This window comes from Macrosteles quadrilineatus, unplaced genomic scaffold (genome assembly GCF_028750875.1).
Source record: "Macrosteles quadrilineatus isolate MER2022 unplaced genomic scaffold, UCM_ALF_1.0 Scaffold_9__3_contigs__length_116548681, whole genome shotgun sequence".
In the NCBI taxonomy this organism is placed as follows: Eukaryota; Metazoa; Arthropoda; class Insecta; order Hemiptera; family Cicadellidae; genus Macrosteles; species Macrosteles quadrilineatus.
The window spans coordinates 47,089,780-47,106,739 of NW_026542602.1; the positions used below are offsets into that span (position 1 = coordinate 47,089,780).

Here is a 16,960-nt window from a genome sequence, read left to right on the forward strand (position 1 = left end):
TATTAATTAACAGCTGTGTCTAAGGAACATGTCGGCCTTAGTCACTAACAAGACTACAAGATCGCGCCACTCATCCTTCACTCATATTTGGGTTAAAATACGCACATAGTGGCGTCCCCATCTTAAATAATTGAATTGAATTGAATTACGAAACACTGTTTTATAATCAATGATATAACCTTGAATAACGAATAAAGTATGGATTCCTCTATACTGAAGGGCTGTGTGTGTATAGTTGTTTGTGAGTAATACTGGATGTTTCCTCCACCATATGGATAGGTAGTTAAATTCTGAACACAAAACAACAAACATGGTAAATTTTCAGTGGTGATTGATTAACTATTTTTCTAAAACACTAGGTATTCAAACACATTTTACACAGTTTAAATTGTTGAGCTACGCGATTATTTACAGTAATTTAATACAGGTTGACTAACGGTCAATATACCTAAACTACATGAACTACATCCACACAATGTACTATGTGTTGCCCACCGGAATCAAACAACGGGGTTTTCTACAAAATCCGAAGAATATTCACTGGTAGATCCGGATTATGTGACTCACCGTGCCGAGGAGAAGCGTATCCTAACAACCAACTGAGGTGCTTCGAGCAAGACATTTGCTCTCTCGAAGATGAAGTTAACCGCTTGGAGGGAGCTATCAGATACGTATCCTGCTGCAAGCGGGCTGCAGACTTTAACTACTTGAGGTGTACATTGAAGCCTATTTTAGAAAAGTTAGCTGGCATAAGAAGAGACTTGGAATGCGCTAACGGATGTTACAACCCTTGCCGAGATCAATGTGAGCTTGAACTCATCCGTGTTCTCTTAGAGCGTGTATGCTGCCTGGACAACCTTGTCAATAACTTGTGTCAACGAGTGAACTATCTGGAGGCCCAGAAGTGTGAAGTGAACTCCCAGACACCATTGTGTAGAAAGACTTGCTGCAATACTTGGAACGGACCTCGCCAAGTGTGTGGACCTTGTGGTTACAATCAGTGTAGCCAAAACATCCCCAGCCCTATGAAATGGAGTAGCTGCAATCCTGGCGACAGCTGTGCTTTGAATCCATGTGAACCTCGGGATTGCGTTTCATGTCAGAAAAGTCCGTGCAATAGGAACGACTGCTACCAATGTGGACCTCGCGCTTTTAATGCATGTGCACCACCTAACTGCAGCACTTGCGAACCCCACAGGATTTCCAATGCAGGTGGATGCTATGGAATAAATAGATTCGGACCATGTGGGCGTTTCAACTGTTGTCCAAATGAACCAAATTTATCCCCCGACCCTTGCTGCAAATGCAGCACCTGCTGTCCGACATCTCCACGGCTTGCTTGTGGAGCTGACTTCGATTGTCTACCGTGTACTGATGCATGTGCGAATGTTTGTTGTGTTAGTCAAAAGGTTCGTCGGACAGATTCGGTCATTCCAGTAGGCGTTATGTTGGTCAAACTGTAGCAAAAGTGATATTGTTTGTTTATAATTTAAATATCTTTGTGTGTTCAGTACTATGTTTTAAAATATCGATAATACATTTTATAATGACTAGTAGTATTAATTAATTATACATGCTGAATAAGTGTTTCTCAGAATTTAGGGTCAGGGTATGGCAGGGTATAGTCACGGCCACCCCTAACTACAGGCCGCGGCCTGGTAGAATTGCCAACGTCGCAAGTGGTGTTGTTTAGTGACAGACGTCATCTGTACATTTGAAGTGGAGTCAATATTGTCATAGTCTAGTAACAAATACTTTGTAAATACAAAAATACCATTAGCTGCTTCTCAACAAAACAGCTGTTACAACACCACTTGCGACGTTGCCACTTCGAAGGCCGCGGCCTGGACACTCCCTTTGATATTGCAGGTTGATTTATGGTAGAAATACGACTGTCCGTAAAGGAGATCAAATACTTGATCTCCCATAGTACCCAAACTATTTCAACTGATCCATGAGGATAATTAATCTATTAGGCCTAATGAACTATGGTTATTATGCGTCTGAAGACCATTCAAATGTATTTTAGGTTCGGAGACGTTTTACTATATTGATAGTATTATAAGTTTTTTAAATAACTTGAAAATGTTTTGTTTAGGAATCACCTGCCCTTGTACAGCCAAAGAGTACAGCTATATGGCTATATGACTATAATAGCCATTCGATTTATCACCCTGGATCAGATGAAGACAGAACTTTAATATTAGTTCCGTCCTGTTATTTTGGCATGTTTTTGTTATTTTTCATATATTCAAAAACTACTAACTTAAACATTTCGTCTACACTAGCGCTCTGTGTGATCAACGTAAACTAGACATAAAAAAGCTTCAGATTTTACATTTGGATTACACACTGAGCTAAAATTATAACTGGAGGTAGCACTGCCATGGCAGAAGTCTGTCAAAAGCGAGTCGCTGACTTTGTTAGGTTGGTATAGCAGTAAGTTTTCTTACCATAGCAATAACATGGCTTCTTATAACTAGGTTGGTATAGCAGTGAGTATTTTTGTCATACTTGAATACTTTTAATACTTTAATAATTTTCTTTGAAATGGCGACCATACAAAGTAGGTATTTTAAGCCAAGTATAATAATAGTTATAGCAATAATATGGCTTCTTATGACACCAGACTCACGCAAACATGGCGGCTGGCGACACGCATCTTTGACATTCAGTGCTACCTCCAGTTAGAATTATAGCTCAGTGGGATTACAAGTCTACTTTTGTTTGTTAGCCTTTGCAAAAAAATGGCTTATTACAAAATTACTCTCAAAATAATAGCGGGGGGGGGAGAAGATAAGCTAATCTACATCTATGTCCCTGTGTCTAAAAGAAGTCGAACGCACATACTCTAATCATACCCCTTATTTTACAACAGCGTCATTTGCTTACATGCAGGAAGACAAAATTAAGAATCCCACGCTAGGCACCATGGGTTTAAGGAGTAATATTTAATCAATGACAGGTCCCACGATAACAAAACTATTGGGACCTGAAAATGAAAGCTCCATGATACTTAGTCATGGCCGTACCTACTAGCCCTCTCCTCAACCGCAAAAAAAATCACATCACTAGGCAACGCAACAACAATAATATAAACAAAAACAAGGCTTGGCTTCGGCTTGAGAGTTGACAGTTGTTTACTACTAAATATGTTAGGCTAACTATATTTTCCCGACTAAATTAACTTTAAAAAAAGTGTGTGTGTTCAACGATATTTATTAGCTTTCAGGTAAAGTATACTTTGACATGTTGCTAATGCCTACTTAAAAGATTTTCTTTAATTAGTAGGTACTGTAGTTGTAGTAGGCTACCTAACTTAAGTAGGTATTTCTTCAAGCAATTCAATTCAAATTAGCAAGCTGTTACAAAACATATTTCTGCCTACTTTGGCAATCTATTTACGATTCAAACAAATTAAAAGATTAAATTAAATAAATAAATACACCCCCGCCGCAGCAAATCTGTAGACTAAGCGAATTTCCACTTGTCTGATTACATTTTTACTAAAATATTTCCATAAATAAGACATACTGTATTTATTCTCAATTTAAATAGCATTAGATTTAACGAGTGCTTAGGTTTGCTGCTACGGGGAAAGTAAAAAGTGTTTTTTGACCAAACGTCAATAGTGTAGTATGAAATAAATAAATTTGCAAATTTTATTAAGTTAAGTTATTAATTTTATTGTAGTTAAGTTAACTACAACAGTTTTCATTTTCTCCATAAGAATAACATAAGAATTTTAAATTACAATTTTTTTAATTTTCTCCGTGACCGTTAGGCATACAACAATGCTTCAATATACTAAATTATGAGTACACTTCCATATCTGCTGGCACAAACAACCGAATGTGTAATATTGATTATTCGATTATTTAATTCGAAACATCGTTATGGGTTGGTTAGGTTAGGTTAACCTTACCTATAACTAACCGAACGATATATCAATCGATATTTTCATTCGGTTGTTTGTGCCAACAGTTGACATGGAAGTGTACCCTAAATTATTTATTTGTTTAAGCTCTACAAAATGGTTGGGAATGGTATGGGTATAGCCAAATTTTACCCACTGAAATTTACCCCCATCAAAAAAGGCTATTTTGACGTCACAATGGGCGGGGGCCTATAACTTACACGGTCGAGAAACAGCCCGCGACTGTAAATTTACCTCCAATATATTATTAAATAATTAATACTGTACATGTACCGGTAATTGTTTGCTTAATAAAGTGATTTGCCTTACCACAGAATTTTACTCCTGGAAATAAACCCCCGGAAATCTACTCCCGGTTGTCAGATATGACAAGTCCAACACCGGAATTCTACCCTCAGAAATCTGTGTTTCATATAACCATTGGTTATTTTGTAACATTTGGACGTCCAACGCCTTTGCAATGGCTTATGTTTACGGGATTGTCTTCCTGTCTTTGCTCCCTGTCGACAAACATCACCACGTACCAATAGATCAACGCTCCAACAAACCAAGCGACAGGACAGTGCCACAACAACTAATTTTTAGGTTGTTTTTGACTAAATTTCCCTATTTCGGGGATATATTACCTAATTCGGGGTAGTCCCCATTCCTACCGGGTTATTACCCATAAATTACCCTTTCACCTGTCTAATTATACTTTTCTCCTGATTAGGCCTATTAACCATGTTTGATGCCTCCCCCACCCAAAACTCCAAAGCAGTCCAAACTCCAAACCCATATGATTTGTGGGTGTGCCGGGGGAATCGAACTTGCCCCTCTTGCACTGAAGTCCGAGACACTAACGACTAGGCTAGCAACACCCTATTACAAAAATCTTAAGTGTTAAAGATATTTACTAGTAGTATAGTTTCACTTCCAGAATTTACAGGACATGTCAGTTGAATTTCAGCCGTTTTCATAGAATTGCAATTTTAGTAGTTGATTACCTCCTCATGGTTATCTACAGTACTAAAAATCACCATTTTGAAATTTTGATGTTATAGTTTTTACCCTTACTTTTTTGTTTTTTTTTTCAGGATGGTTCTTTTGAAATCGGCAATGTCGCCATCAACCACAGATCAGAAGAAAAACGTTCATAACTTCATGGAATCTTACCCAAGCCTTTGCAGATTCTTTAATATTACGCCATATTCTAAAATTGAACTAAATACTTCAAATAAGTTTCTAGATTTTGTAGGTGACAGGCTCAAACCGGAGGAATGGAAACCACTATTGGAAGCAATAAGCAATGATAGATGTTTACATTTTATCAGTGTAAGGAGTAAATATAACAAATCCAAAGTCTCCCAAATGAACCTTAGAAAAAGTCAAAGCCAATCTACTATCACATCTTGTGCAAACATTACAGATGAAGTTGTGTTGAAATTGACAGAAGCGTTATCAAATTGCTTAACTCATTCTTCTGCTCTTACTGGGTTACTGCTGGAAAAATTAACCTTAGGAGCCGATTCCCTGAATCGTCTCAACAAGGGACTAGAAGTTTGCCGCAATCTACAGCAGCTATCACTTCCCTACTGTCAGATCGGAGATGAAGGATGCGCTAGTCTATGTTACGTTTTTCGCCACCGTTTGAATCTTATATGGCTTAATTTGAGCGGATGCTCCATCACTGAAAAAGGTGTTGGCATACTATGTGACCTCCTCAAGTATCAGAAGTTGAGTCGCTACGGGGAAAGTTGGAAGCAGTCACTTCGCTATCGTCCAGTCAATCCTAATTCGATGCCTGGTTTGCGACGACTTACTCTCAATCATAACCCTTTTGGAGATGCAGGAGTTAAGATTATTGTCGATACTCTTATAGATGATCTGTGGCTAAAAGCGTTAGATTTGCAGGACTGCAACGTATCTTTAGTGGGAGGAGAACTTGTTCTGAATTTGGTCAAAGAGAACCAGTTTTTGTCTGTTCTGGATCTCAGAGGAAATACGAAGATACCAAAGAGTATGGTAGGGGCAGTTGTTCAGCAACTGGCGGAAAACAATGCAGACGCTACCCTAGAGTTCCAGTGGCTGAAAGAAGATAATATGAGGACTGGTTCGGCAAGCAGTATCAGAACTTCCATTAGCAAATCCAGCATGAGGCCAAGCGTGGTATCAAACACAACATTTTGCAGCAAAGCGAAACCTCGTATACCAATCATGACGATCCCACCTTCAACTCAATGGCAGCGCAGAGCTCGGTCTGTCTCTTCTGCTAGACCTGCAGGATTCAACAACCAGCCTGTAGTAGGAATTCATTATAAGAAAAGCAATGAAAGTATTCTTTCAGAACTAAATTTCGTGAAAAACCAGCTTCAAGAATTTAAAAAGCGTCTTGAAGAAGAAACTCAAAAGAGAAAGCAGCTTGAAGAGCAGCTTGAAAACTACAAAAGAGTTACTGTCCCTTCAAATAACTCATCAGAAGACATACCGAAACGGGACAATAGCTCAGTTCAACTGCGCAATAACAATGAATTGGAAGCAGTTAAATCGGTGCCAGAAAAAAACATTGTGACAGCAGAATGCGATAAGTCTAAGGAAGATATTGACAGTGTAGATTTCTTGATAGAAACTATGAACGAGAATCTCCGCTTCCGATCCAAGTCAAACATTTCCTTATACAGGCCAGATGACACATTCCATGACCAAAATGAAGCTACCACACCAGTTGTGTTAAAATCAGAAGAGGCACCTTCAAAAGCACAACTACTGTTTGAGAAATTGATATCAAGCTAATATTGGTTTTTTATCTTGTATCATGTTAGTGCTCAAGTTTTGAGAAATTTTCAGAATCTTCACTTCATCAGAAGAAGGTTTTTGAAGATATACATATCTTCTATTATGACTTAATCTGTTATAAAATATTGTATTACCTAATTTAGCACCACCACAAACACTCGGCAATAATTTTGTGGCCCTAAAAACGTTGTATAACTCCAAGTTTATTTTGCAAAATAAAATTTCCAGCTTAAAAAGGTATTGTTTTGGTCATATTCTGTATTTTTTTTTATACTTTACTAGCTGTTGGCTCGTCCTATGTACGGGAATCAAGTAGTCGATTAAAACTGAATAGAGTTCAGACTGGATGGTAACATTTTACTATGTATATTTAAATAATCTGTCATCCTCTTACCGAATAAATGAACGTATCAATGATTATAGCATTACACATAGTATAAATAAGTCAATTCTATGTATGCCATTTCATTTTCATTCAAATGCTGAATTTGTGCCACAAACGTTAAATCTTTACAGCTGTTATGTTAAGCAAATTGTATTATTTGGTGTTATACCATAAGCTAGTCTAAAATGTTAGTGTCGGCTGCTAGACTTTCTAGAATTCTATAATTTCAAAAAAACTGAAACCCTAAACTAAAATTATGGTTTTGACATTGCCTAGTTTACAAAATTATTTTTCATTCAACACAAATATCATGAAAATCAGTCAAGTGGTTCATACAGAATCGTGAAAAAAACCCTGTCACGTTTTAATATACAGGGTGATTGAAATAAGTGTGCCAGCCGTTTTATTCGAAAACTATAAGAGATATCAAAAAAAGTTAAATGGTAAGTCCCTTGGATTTTTTATACTAAAAATTATAGTCAAGTCAAAAAAATTATTTTAGCCGCCATTTTTCCAATATGGCCGCCAACTTTGATTTTTCTTATGGAACACCCTGTATTTTATGATGTATTCTGGTAGAAAAAGTAATTTTAAGACGATTTTATTCTTGTGATTTTTTTCATAAACCTAACCGTTTCAAAGATAATAATGGTTAAAGTTTTGAAATTTCTGCATGAGAAAGAGTTTTGATAAAGCCCTAAGCAAGCATGCCAGCTGTTTTGTTCGAAAACCATTAAAAATTTCACAACTTAAACCATTATTATCTTTGAAACGGTTAGGTTTATGAAAAAAACCACAAGAATAAAATCGTCTTAAAATTACTTTTTCTACCAGAATACATCATAAAATACAGGGTGTTCCATAAGAAAAATCAAAGTTGGCGGCCATATTGGAAAAATGGCGGCTAAAATAATTTTTTTGACTTGACTATAACATTTTTAATAAAAAATCCAAGGGACTTAAACCATTTAACTTTTTTTATATCTCTTATAGTTTTCGAATAAAATGGCTGGCACACTTATATCAATCACCCTGTATATGATGATGATGATTGTATTAAAGATTGTATTTGTTCTGAAATCAAATACAGTATGAAAAGATGCTCTATAAGTTAAAAAAAAACTTCAAATTCCAGTTCATGATTATCTTCCATTGCTAATGCACGAACAGGATGGATTATTATGAGAAGACACTTAATTTAATAATTTGAAGGTTAATTGAACAGACATTTTCTAGAACCCACCAAATGGTTCTAAGCTGTCTGTGTCTGAGAAGACTATTCTATCTAATATATAAAATTCTCGTGTCACAGTGTTTGTCTGCAAACTCCTCCGGAACGACTTCACCGATCGTTATGAAATTTGGTGTGTAAATTCTGTAGGTATGCGAATCGGACGTAAACTATTTCCCGTTTCGAAATTCTTAAAAGGGCTCCGCCCCAGTGGCTCTGGAGTTTCCCATGTTAACCTTATGAGAAATGGAATTAATGAATCTTAACAGCTGTTTCAATTAAACAAGTTGGTTCTGTTCTATGATGTTCAATAGCATTAAAGTTACAAGGATTACCAACAGGGTGCAGCACTATTATTTCTTTTACATTTATGACAACAGCTAATTTGCAACCAAAAGGTGAGTGAGCGTAGCGAACGAACTTCAACCTGGAGGCGAGTTAGCGTAGCGAACGAGCTAACCTGAAGGCAAGTGAGCGCAGCGAACGAGCTCCAACCTAAAGGTGAGTGAGCGTAGCGAACGAGCTCCAACCCAAAGGTGAGTGAGCGTAGCGAACGAACTTCAACCTGGAGGCGAGTTAGCGTAGCGAACGAGCTAACCTGAAGGCAAGTGAGCGCAGCGAACGAGCTCCAACCTAAAGGTGAGTGAGCGTAGCGAACGAGCTCAAACCCAAAGGTGAGTGAGCGTAGCGAACGAACTTCAACCAGGACGTGATTGAGCGATGCGAACGAGATCATCTTGAAAATTAAACGTAACTATAACTTAGGCGATACGAAGTTCGCCGGGTCAGCTAGTTTGTGTATGAAAAAATTAATTTTTCCTAACCCAATTTTCCTAAAATTGTATTTTTGGGATATTGTTATAATACTTGTGCATAGGTCACAAATGCAAGGAAATCAACACAAAATAAAACATATTCAACATTTATTATAGTGTGAAAACACAACTTTAGGGTATAAGACTCACATTAGTCTATCACAGAAGAACCACATAGAAACCTATATAAGTAAAATAAATTAAGGAAGCTAAAATCACATTTTACCCTAAGCTCGATGGTAATATACTATTGATAAAGAGTGAATCATAATTCTTACTTAAAAAATATAGATAACCTAACTCCTAACATACCCTTAAACATTGTACAAATTGTATAAAAATATTGTATACGAAATTGGTTTCTAGTATCAGGTTTGTCATCGGGTTTTGAGGATAGATGATGCGAATATCTGGTGCAGGATTTGTGGTAGCAAGTGAAGTTCCATGCAGATAAAACCTCTGCCAGCTGGCAACGCCTCTACTAGTCTGTAAAACACGGAACACACGGTTAACTATTTACACACAATTCTGAATCTTAGCCTAACCTAACATTTTATTTTATTTCATAGATAATTCTTCAATACCGTGAATTTAACTGCAGCCTTGATTGCGGGAGATGACCACGATGACGCAGAGATTGCAAGATGCCCATAGACGTTTCTACAATTAATTGTTGGAAATTATCGTGACATTACAATTCTGGCAATATCAGCTTTGAAGTATTATAGTATTATAATCAATTTAAATTAAATTAAGTAATAGTTCAAATTCATTTCCACATTAGATTCCTTATCATATTTTACAAAAATTAAAATGTACTTAAATTCAAGTATTAATAGGTTAAGTTACCTGTTGTCTATCAAACAATCCATAAGACAGATGAACTGCCAACGGACCTTTTTGACAGACAACAGATACTTAACTTTAACCTTTATTATCTAATTTATTCGATCCAGAGGCCATCCATCATGAAGTTCAATTCAAGATTTTATTTTATTTACCATCACTAGTTGTAACTGTTTCCAATCCATCATACTTAGACAGTCTAAAATAAAATGTAATAACACAATTCAGTTTTTACAAGGATGTAAATTTTCAACCTCAATAACCTTATTTTTTTAAACCGATCTCTTACCTTGTAGCCTGATCACCAAGTGACCCGATGAAGATTACGTAAGCGTCCACGCGAGGGTCCAGTGTCAGTGCGGAGGTGAGTTTGTTTGCTGGGATGGCGTATCTAGACAAGTTGGCGTCGGATAGGACAATAACAATAGCCTCGTCACAGTCCTCTTCTGCTAGAGACTTCACAGCATGGGCTGTAGCCTCCAGTGTGTGGTCACCAGCCATGCAGAACTGAGCGTGAGCGTGCATAGTCTAGAAACATGACAAGTAAAAATACAATTAAGGTGCTTTAGAAAGAATGGGCAATTTTCAATACAAAATATTTTTAGCTGTAAATTCAAATTCTTTATTTACTCATCACATCTTATAATGCACAAGGTACAAAAGATTGGAGTGTCGTCAGAATATAAACTTAAACTAAAACTAAACTAAAAATAATAAAGTTAACATAAGTAAAATATCTCATATAACTAGAAAAGACCTTATCATTCAGCGTATCAGTTTAAAAAGTATCCTTAAAAAACTCTTCTACAGTGTAGTATGGTTTTTGTAAGAGAAGTTTATGTACAGATGTAAGGGCTAAGTTTTTGGAATTATTTTTTTGTAAAATGCTGTACAATTTATTATAAACTTTTACTGCCATGTATTTTGGAGAGTTTTCATAGAATGAAAGCCTATGCCGAGGAAATTTCAATTTGTTCTGATGTCGTGTTGGATAGGTATGGTTGAATTTAGTCATCAAAAATTTTAATATCATTAAACATTAGTTTAACAATTTCAACTATGTAAAGATTTGTAAGTGTTAAGATACCAATATCTTTAAATAAAGATCTGCAGCTTTTTCTTCTTTTAACTGGAGCCATAGTCCTCACTATTGATTTTTGAGCGTTAAAAAGGATTTTAGTTTGGGGCTGACATCCCCAAAGTACTATTCCATACCTGATTATTGATTCGATGTAGGCGTGGTATACCATTTTACATACATCCATTGATGTTGTATTACTAATTACACTGAGTGCAAACCTAAACGAATTCAACTTTTTGGACAGATATTGAATATGATTTTCCCATTTTAGTTTATAATCAAAGTGTATTCCTAGAACCTTGTGGGTATTGACTGATTTTAGCTCTCCACAAGATAAATTCTCCAACTTGTTTTTCTCACCATTTCTAATTTTAAAGTGCATTAAGTGGGTTTTAGAATCATTCATTAAAAGACCATTTTTGAAAAACCATTTTTTTAGTTCATCCACAGTTGTTTTAATTGATTTTTCTAATTGGTGAAAATCATTGTTTTTTACCACGACATTAGTATCATCAGCATACAAAAATAAACTACCACTTATATTTGAATCAAGGTCATTAATGAAAATCAGAAATAGCAATGGTCCCAGAATAGAACCTTGAGGTACACCATAATGGACACTATCCCATCTAGACGGAAACCGTTTGTTTTGTTTGTAAACTACTGTGCGCTGTTTTCTATTTAGTAAGTAGTTTGAGAGAAGACCTAAGACCTTTTCTCTTATACCAATGTTTTTTAGTTTGTAGATTAAAAGTTGATGGTCCACACAATCAAAAGCCCTGGACAGATCACAGAAAACCCCCGCAACACTCTGTGATCCATCCAGAGCCTCCGAAACTGAGTTGATAAATTTAGTGAGAGCCAAGGTTGTTGAATGATTTCTTCTAAAGCCAAATTGAGATGGCGACAGTAAATTATTATTTTCTAAAAAATCAGTTATGCGATGGTGAATCAATTTTTCAAATATTTTAGAAAGATTACTAAGTAGAGAAATAGGCCTATAATTTTGTATATTTGTTTTTGATCCGTTTTTGAAAATAGGTTTCACTTCTGAAAATTTGAGCTTATCGGGAAATTCTTCATTTAAAAAACTTTGATTAACTATTTTGCTTAAAACTGGAGCTATGATGTGTTCTGACAATTTAATGAGTTTGATTGGAATTTCATCCCATCCAACAGCAAGGGAATTGTTTAGACCTCGTATTATTTTAATGATTTCTAATGTGTCTGTGGGTTTGAATTCAGTTAATGTTTTAAGAGATGTATTACAAGCTACATTAGTGTCTGTCACCGGAACTTTAGGGATTTTGAGATAATTAACTGTGTTGACATAATGATGATTAAAACAGGTAGCTACGCTTTGTGGATCTTTAATCAGATTGCCGTCCATCTCTAATTGAATTTCTTCTGTAGGCATTTCTCTAGTTTGTCCTATTTCCTCTCTGACTATGGTCCAGGTAGCTTTCATTTTGTTATTTGAGTCTAGAATAAATTTATTATTAGCTACCTGTTTACTTTTATGAATCGCGTTTCTAAGATCTTTTTTACAATTTTTATAGTCTAATTTACATTGTACATTATTTGTTTGCTTAGCTAATTGATACAATTCTTTTTTCTTGTCAGCTAATAATTTTATTTCATTAGACACCCAAGTTGATTTTGATTTTTTCTTGGTTTTTCTTGATATTTTAAGTGGAAAACATTCATACATAGTAGTAATAAATACATTTAAGAACCAGTTATAGCTACTATTACATGAATCAAAAATAAAAAAGTTTTGCAGCCTATTATTAAGTAGAAATAAAAATTGCTCACAACCACTATCAGTAAAAAATCTTCTAGGAATGCTAGGAGTACACTGTTTAGTCTCAGGTAATGATAAAACCAAGGCATTATGATCTGAAAGACAGTGCTTAATATTATACAGTAGAGAGCCATTATAATTCTGACTTGATATAAAGTTGTCAATACAGGAAGTAGTATTAACTGTTGTTCTGGTAGCTTCAAAACAATGTATATTATAACCATATCTACTAGCAATATTCTGAAATCGGTCTGAATTTGTATTCCTAACCAATAAATTTATATTGATATCTGAAGCAATTAAAATTTTAAAACATTTCTTTTCTTTTGATAGTAGTTTGAACAAATTATTAAGCTTCCTTAGAAATTCCTTTGTAACTTTATTGCCAGGTATTCTATAAATTGACACTATTATTAATGCTAGTGAATTAATCTGAATAAATGATCCTTCAAATACATATTCATCATTAAATATCTTTAAATCATTTCTTACAACATAAGTCAAAGAGTCGTGGACTAATATACAAGAACCTCCCTCCGATTTTTCCCTAAAATAACCATCTGCCAAGCTAAAGTTTAACATTCTGTTAAGCAAGTAGCTACTATCTTTTTTTACACAGTGCTCATTCATACATATAATTTTAACATTACAATCTTTTAAATTTAAAATAAACAATTCTAGTTCTTCAACTTTTTTATTTACTCCTTGGAGGTTCCAATGTAGAATTGCATCTAATTTCTTATAACAGTTGTATTTTTGAGGAAATGTTACTTTTGTTAATAGTGTTTGCTGGTTAATCAAATTGTTTGCTATATCTGCAGTTTCTGTTTTTTTTCTGGGCAAATTTCTAAAAAAGGAATATTTGATGAAGCAACACCATCACCAGAACCTCCATTGTAAACTTGACTAACATTACTGACTACACTGACATTTGCACTGCCCTGTATCACTGCTTCCACATAGGAATGTGGGCCAGGAGCAAGGTGTGGGGAGGGACTTGCACTTGGACTGGGCATAACAGCCTGCACTTCACTTGACACACACATGATGTTGTGGAGGGTCGGCTGGGAAGTCTCGTGCTGTGGTTTGTCTAATGAGTCGTCATCCATCTGATGTTGGTTGGTGGGAAGTAGCATCATAGAGTTTCCTGACGTGTGCTTTGTAGTTAAAAGTTTTAATTTTTGTAAAAATTGACTGTAGGGCTGGCCTCTCCAGAGATTTCTCGTTGGATTCTCCTCTTGTAGTAGTACTATGTCAATGCAGGCACCAGTTGATTCTTGGAATTTAATTATATTTTCAGCAAAATGCTCCAATTTTATTTGGTCTCTTATGCAACCCATAGGGGAACATATGAGGTGCTTGAGACCCCTCTTCTTGAAATCCTGGGTCAGTGCATGAAATGCTCGATCATAGTTAGCTTGTGATGGTTTTCTGAAAAACTGGCTCTTTGTGATTAGACTATATACCCCAGATTCCCCTTGTCTTCTTTGGTAAGCCAGGCACGAGTGTATTCTGTCTGATGGTGTTTGCTTTCCAAAGTGGCTCTTAAATACCAGTGCAACACCCTTTGACATATTTTTTACATCATCAGTGTCAGCTGATATGCAGTGTGCAAAAGCCGTTGATGTATCCTTGCAGTATTTGTTTATCATAGCTGCCATGTCTGCTTCAATAACGTGGATGTTGTGTGGATTGCATTTGGTCTTTGAGGCATCTTGCGTAGGTGAAGTATATATAGTTTTAACTAAGTTTTGAATTGTAGCTTGACTATCATTTTCTGTTCTTGTACCTTTACTTAGCCAAGAGAATATGGAGTTGCAGACTGTAGTTTTCCCTTTCAGGTTTAGATGTAGTCCATTTTTTGTATAATGATACTTCTCATTTAGTAGGTGGTTGAAAATGAGAAATTTAGCATTACTGTGTATTGATAGCGCTAATAGTTCTGAGTTGCATTTTTCGATTTCAAAGAACTTTCTGCCATCGTACGGTTGATGATATAAATATGGCAGTTCAGTCAATACAATCTCAGCCTTGAATGCTTTTATGATCTTATCCAGTTTTATAAGAATATTATGTTGATGTTGAGAGTCTGTTTTATTAGTTCCGCCTATAAGTATTATTCGGTCATTTTTATCAAACTTGTTTATGAGTCTCTCTAATTGGGTTAATACATAATCAAAAGATGCTCCAGGATAATAAGTTGATGTGACGTTATGTTGTGGAAACAGTGGAGTTAGGAAATTTAAACACAATTGTATGTAATGACTCAAGTTAGCCTATGTTACCATTTTACAAATGCTTGAAAACCATATCTGACAGGTGACAGCTGTTTTGGGCAGTACACTTTACATACCGCTCATAAAAGATGGTATCTTTGAATTAATTCAACACAATTTTCTTCCTTCAATTATTTAAAGTGGCTTACGCTCATATATATGTTAGGTAACATAACAAACATGAACTCAAAACCAAGAATTAAACCTTGTTATTTAAATTTTTTATTTTTTTCCTCCTGCTGTAGCCACTCACCCTGAAGACCACTATCAACTTTTTGTTTTTGTGCAGAGGTACCAAATTGGTTGTCCATGGGTGCGTCAGGCAGATGTGGGCTGTTTGCACTCCTTCCGTAGTGCCTCAGTACGTAGTCCGTAAAACTTTAGTTGCTTGATAAACTGAACTGCAGCATCCTGTCTAAGAGCTTTTCCTGAGGCAGGTGTCTGTCCACTCTTAGTTCAAAAAGTGCTACACCTTAATACATTGATTTGATAGCTGAGCAGACAAGAAAAAGGACCTGCAGTCTCCTCAGTCTGCCCATAGTTCCTGCATGATGTGTTCCTATTGTGGATCCTCAAGCGATGTGCTCTTTCCTGTCTTGTCAGAGTTGCCTCCTATCTAGAGCCAGCCTGTCTGAGAGGGAGGAGTGAACTTGCTTACCTTGTGGTGCTAAATTCTAAATCTACTGAGCCTATGACAAGACTATCCTTGAGAAGTTCCACAGAAATGCTAACTTCCAACAAAGTCTGAAACTGAGGTCACGTCTGCCAGTTTATCAGCTATCTCGTCATCCTCTACTCACCCTGATAACCTCTAGCCGCTCCTTGTTGTTGGCCGGAGGTCGTCCGGGGGCCACCAGTGGTATACAGTCAGCCTCTCCCGAGTGACCTACAATGTCGTACTGAAGCCGAGCCTCATAGCCTTGGAATGCCTCCATCACTAAAACCACCGCCTCCATCTCCCTCTCCAACCTTCCGTCAAACCCATTGAACCTGTCACAGATGAAAAAAATATTTACTCACATTTTGATTTTCATTAAATATTGAACTAACAATATTTGTTTAAAAACAAAAGTTGAATCATTTGAAATTCTTTAATTTCACGTTTTCACCTTGTTCACATGAATTTTCCTCATTTATAGTACCGTAGACTTCCACTTTTTCGGATCCGTTTTATTTTAAATTCATAGAATCCAGTTTCCTGCATATTGTCTCAATCAAACACATGTTGCTTGGTCCACGGGGAACAAAAAAGTCCAACTAGTAAGTGCTGTTAAATACATAAAAAATATTATTGCTGTCCTTTTTTCTAGTTTCACTCCTATAATGTGTGGTCAGCGTATCTGTTCATTTTTGTAATAAACTTGGATAAATTTTTATTTAGGAATCTGGGGTCCTGAGATGTCCAAACCCAAACAAAAGGTCAGAAAGTCTACTTTATTCTACTTTAAGTTCACTTCAAATACAACAATCCCAATATGTTTGTCACAACAATCCCAAGCCTAACGAACGTTTAGCACTTATTTTACACAAATTGTGTTCATTTTTGTATTAAACTCTGGTGGTTTAATTCCTTTATGTTTAGAAAGAATTGATCCCAATAGGGCATATACTAAAGGCCACACTATGCACAACCTACCTGTACATACTGCCTGACACATCCACCACCAGCTTGAGCCTCTTAGGTTTTGTCTGAGGAGTTCCAACCTCCGGCTCCTTTTCTCCTCTGCGCTTGTATATGTTCTTTTCACCCGTTATCCCTGGAAATACGAGGAAGATTTTCATTTACATTTCTATCGTAGAAGTCCCTATA

At 36.1% G+C, this 16,960-nt stretch overlaps 3 protein-coding genes across 3 annotated transcripts in view; 2 read left to right on the forward strand and 1 right to left on the reverse strand.

The window, feature by feature from the left end:
- The first annotated feature begins 482 nt into the window (after window positions 1–482).
- LOC129003411 (keratin-associated protein 4-12-like) lies at window positions 483–1,463 on the forward strand. The gene has a single exon (XM_054431703.1). The coding sequence runs from the start codon at window positions 483–485 to the stop codon at window positions 1,461–1,463; it is 981 nt and encodes a 326-aa protein (XP_054287678.1).
- A 3,550-nt stretch (window positions 1,464–5,013) lies between these two features.
- On the forward strand, window positions 5,014–6,935 carry LOC129002849 (centrosomal protein of 78 kDa). Its single transcript, XM_054430941.1, has one exon. It carries the CDS (start codon window positions 5,015–5,017, stop codon window positions 6,707–6,709), a length of 1,695 nt encoding a protein of 564 aa, XP_054286916.1. The 5' UTR covers window position 5,014; the 3' UTR covers window positions 6,710–6,935.
- A 2,299-nt stretch (window positions 6,936–9,234) lies between these two features.
- The window catches only part of LOC129002196 (von Willebrand factor A domain-containing protein 8), an 87,186-nt gene continuing 79,460 nt past the window's right edge, over window positions 9,235–16,960 (reverse strand). Inside the window, exons 23-26 of the mRNA XM_054429833.1 lie at window positions 16,787–16,907; window positions 15,951–16,140; window positions 10,279–10,517; window positions 9,235–9,629 (exon numbers count right to left, since the gene is read on the reverse strand). Of these exons, the coding sequence (XP_054285808.1) occupies window positions 9,521–9,629; window positions 10,279–10,517; window positions 15,951–16,140; window positions 16,787–16,907 (659 nt within the window). The 3' untranslated portion in view covers window positions 9,235–9,520. The remainder of the gene's footprint in view (window positions 9,630–10,278; window positions 10,518–15,950; window positions 16,141–16,786; window positions 16,908–16,960) is intronic.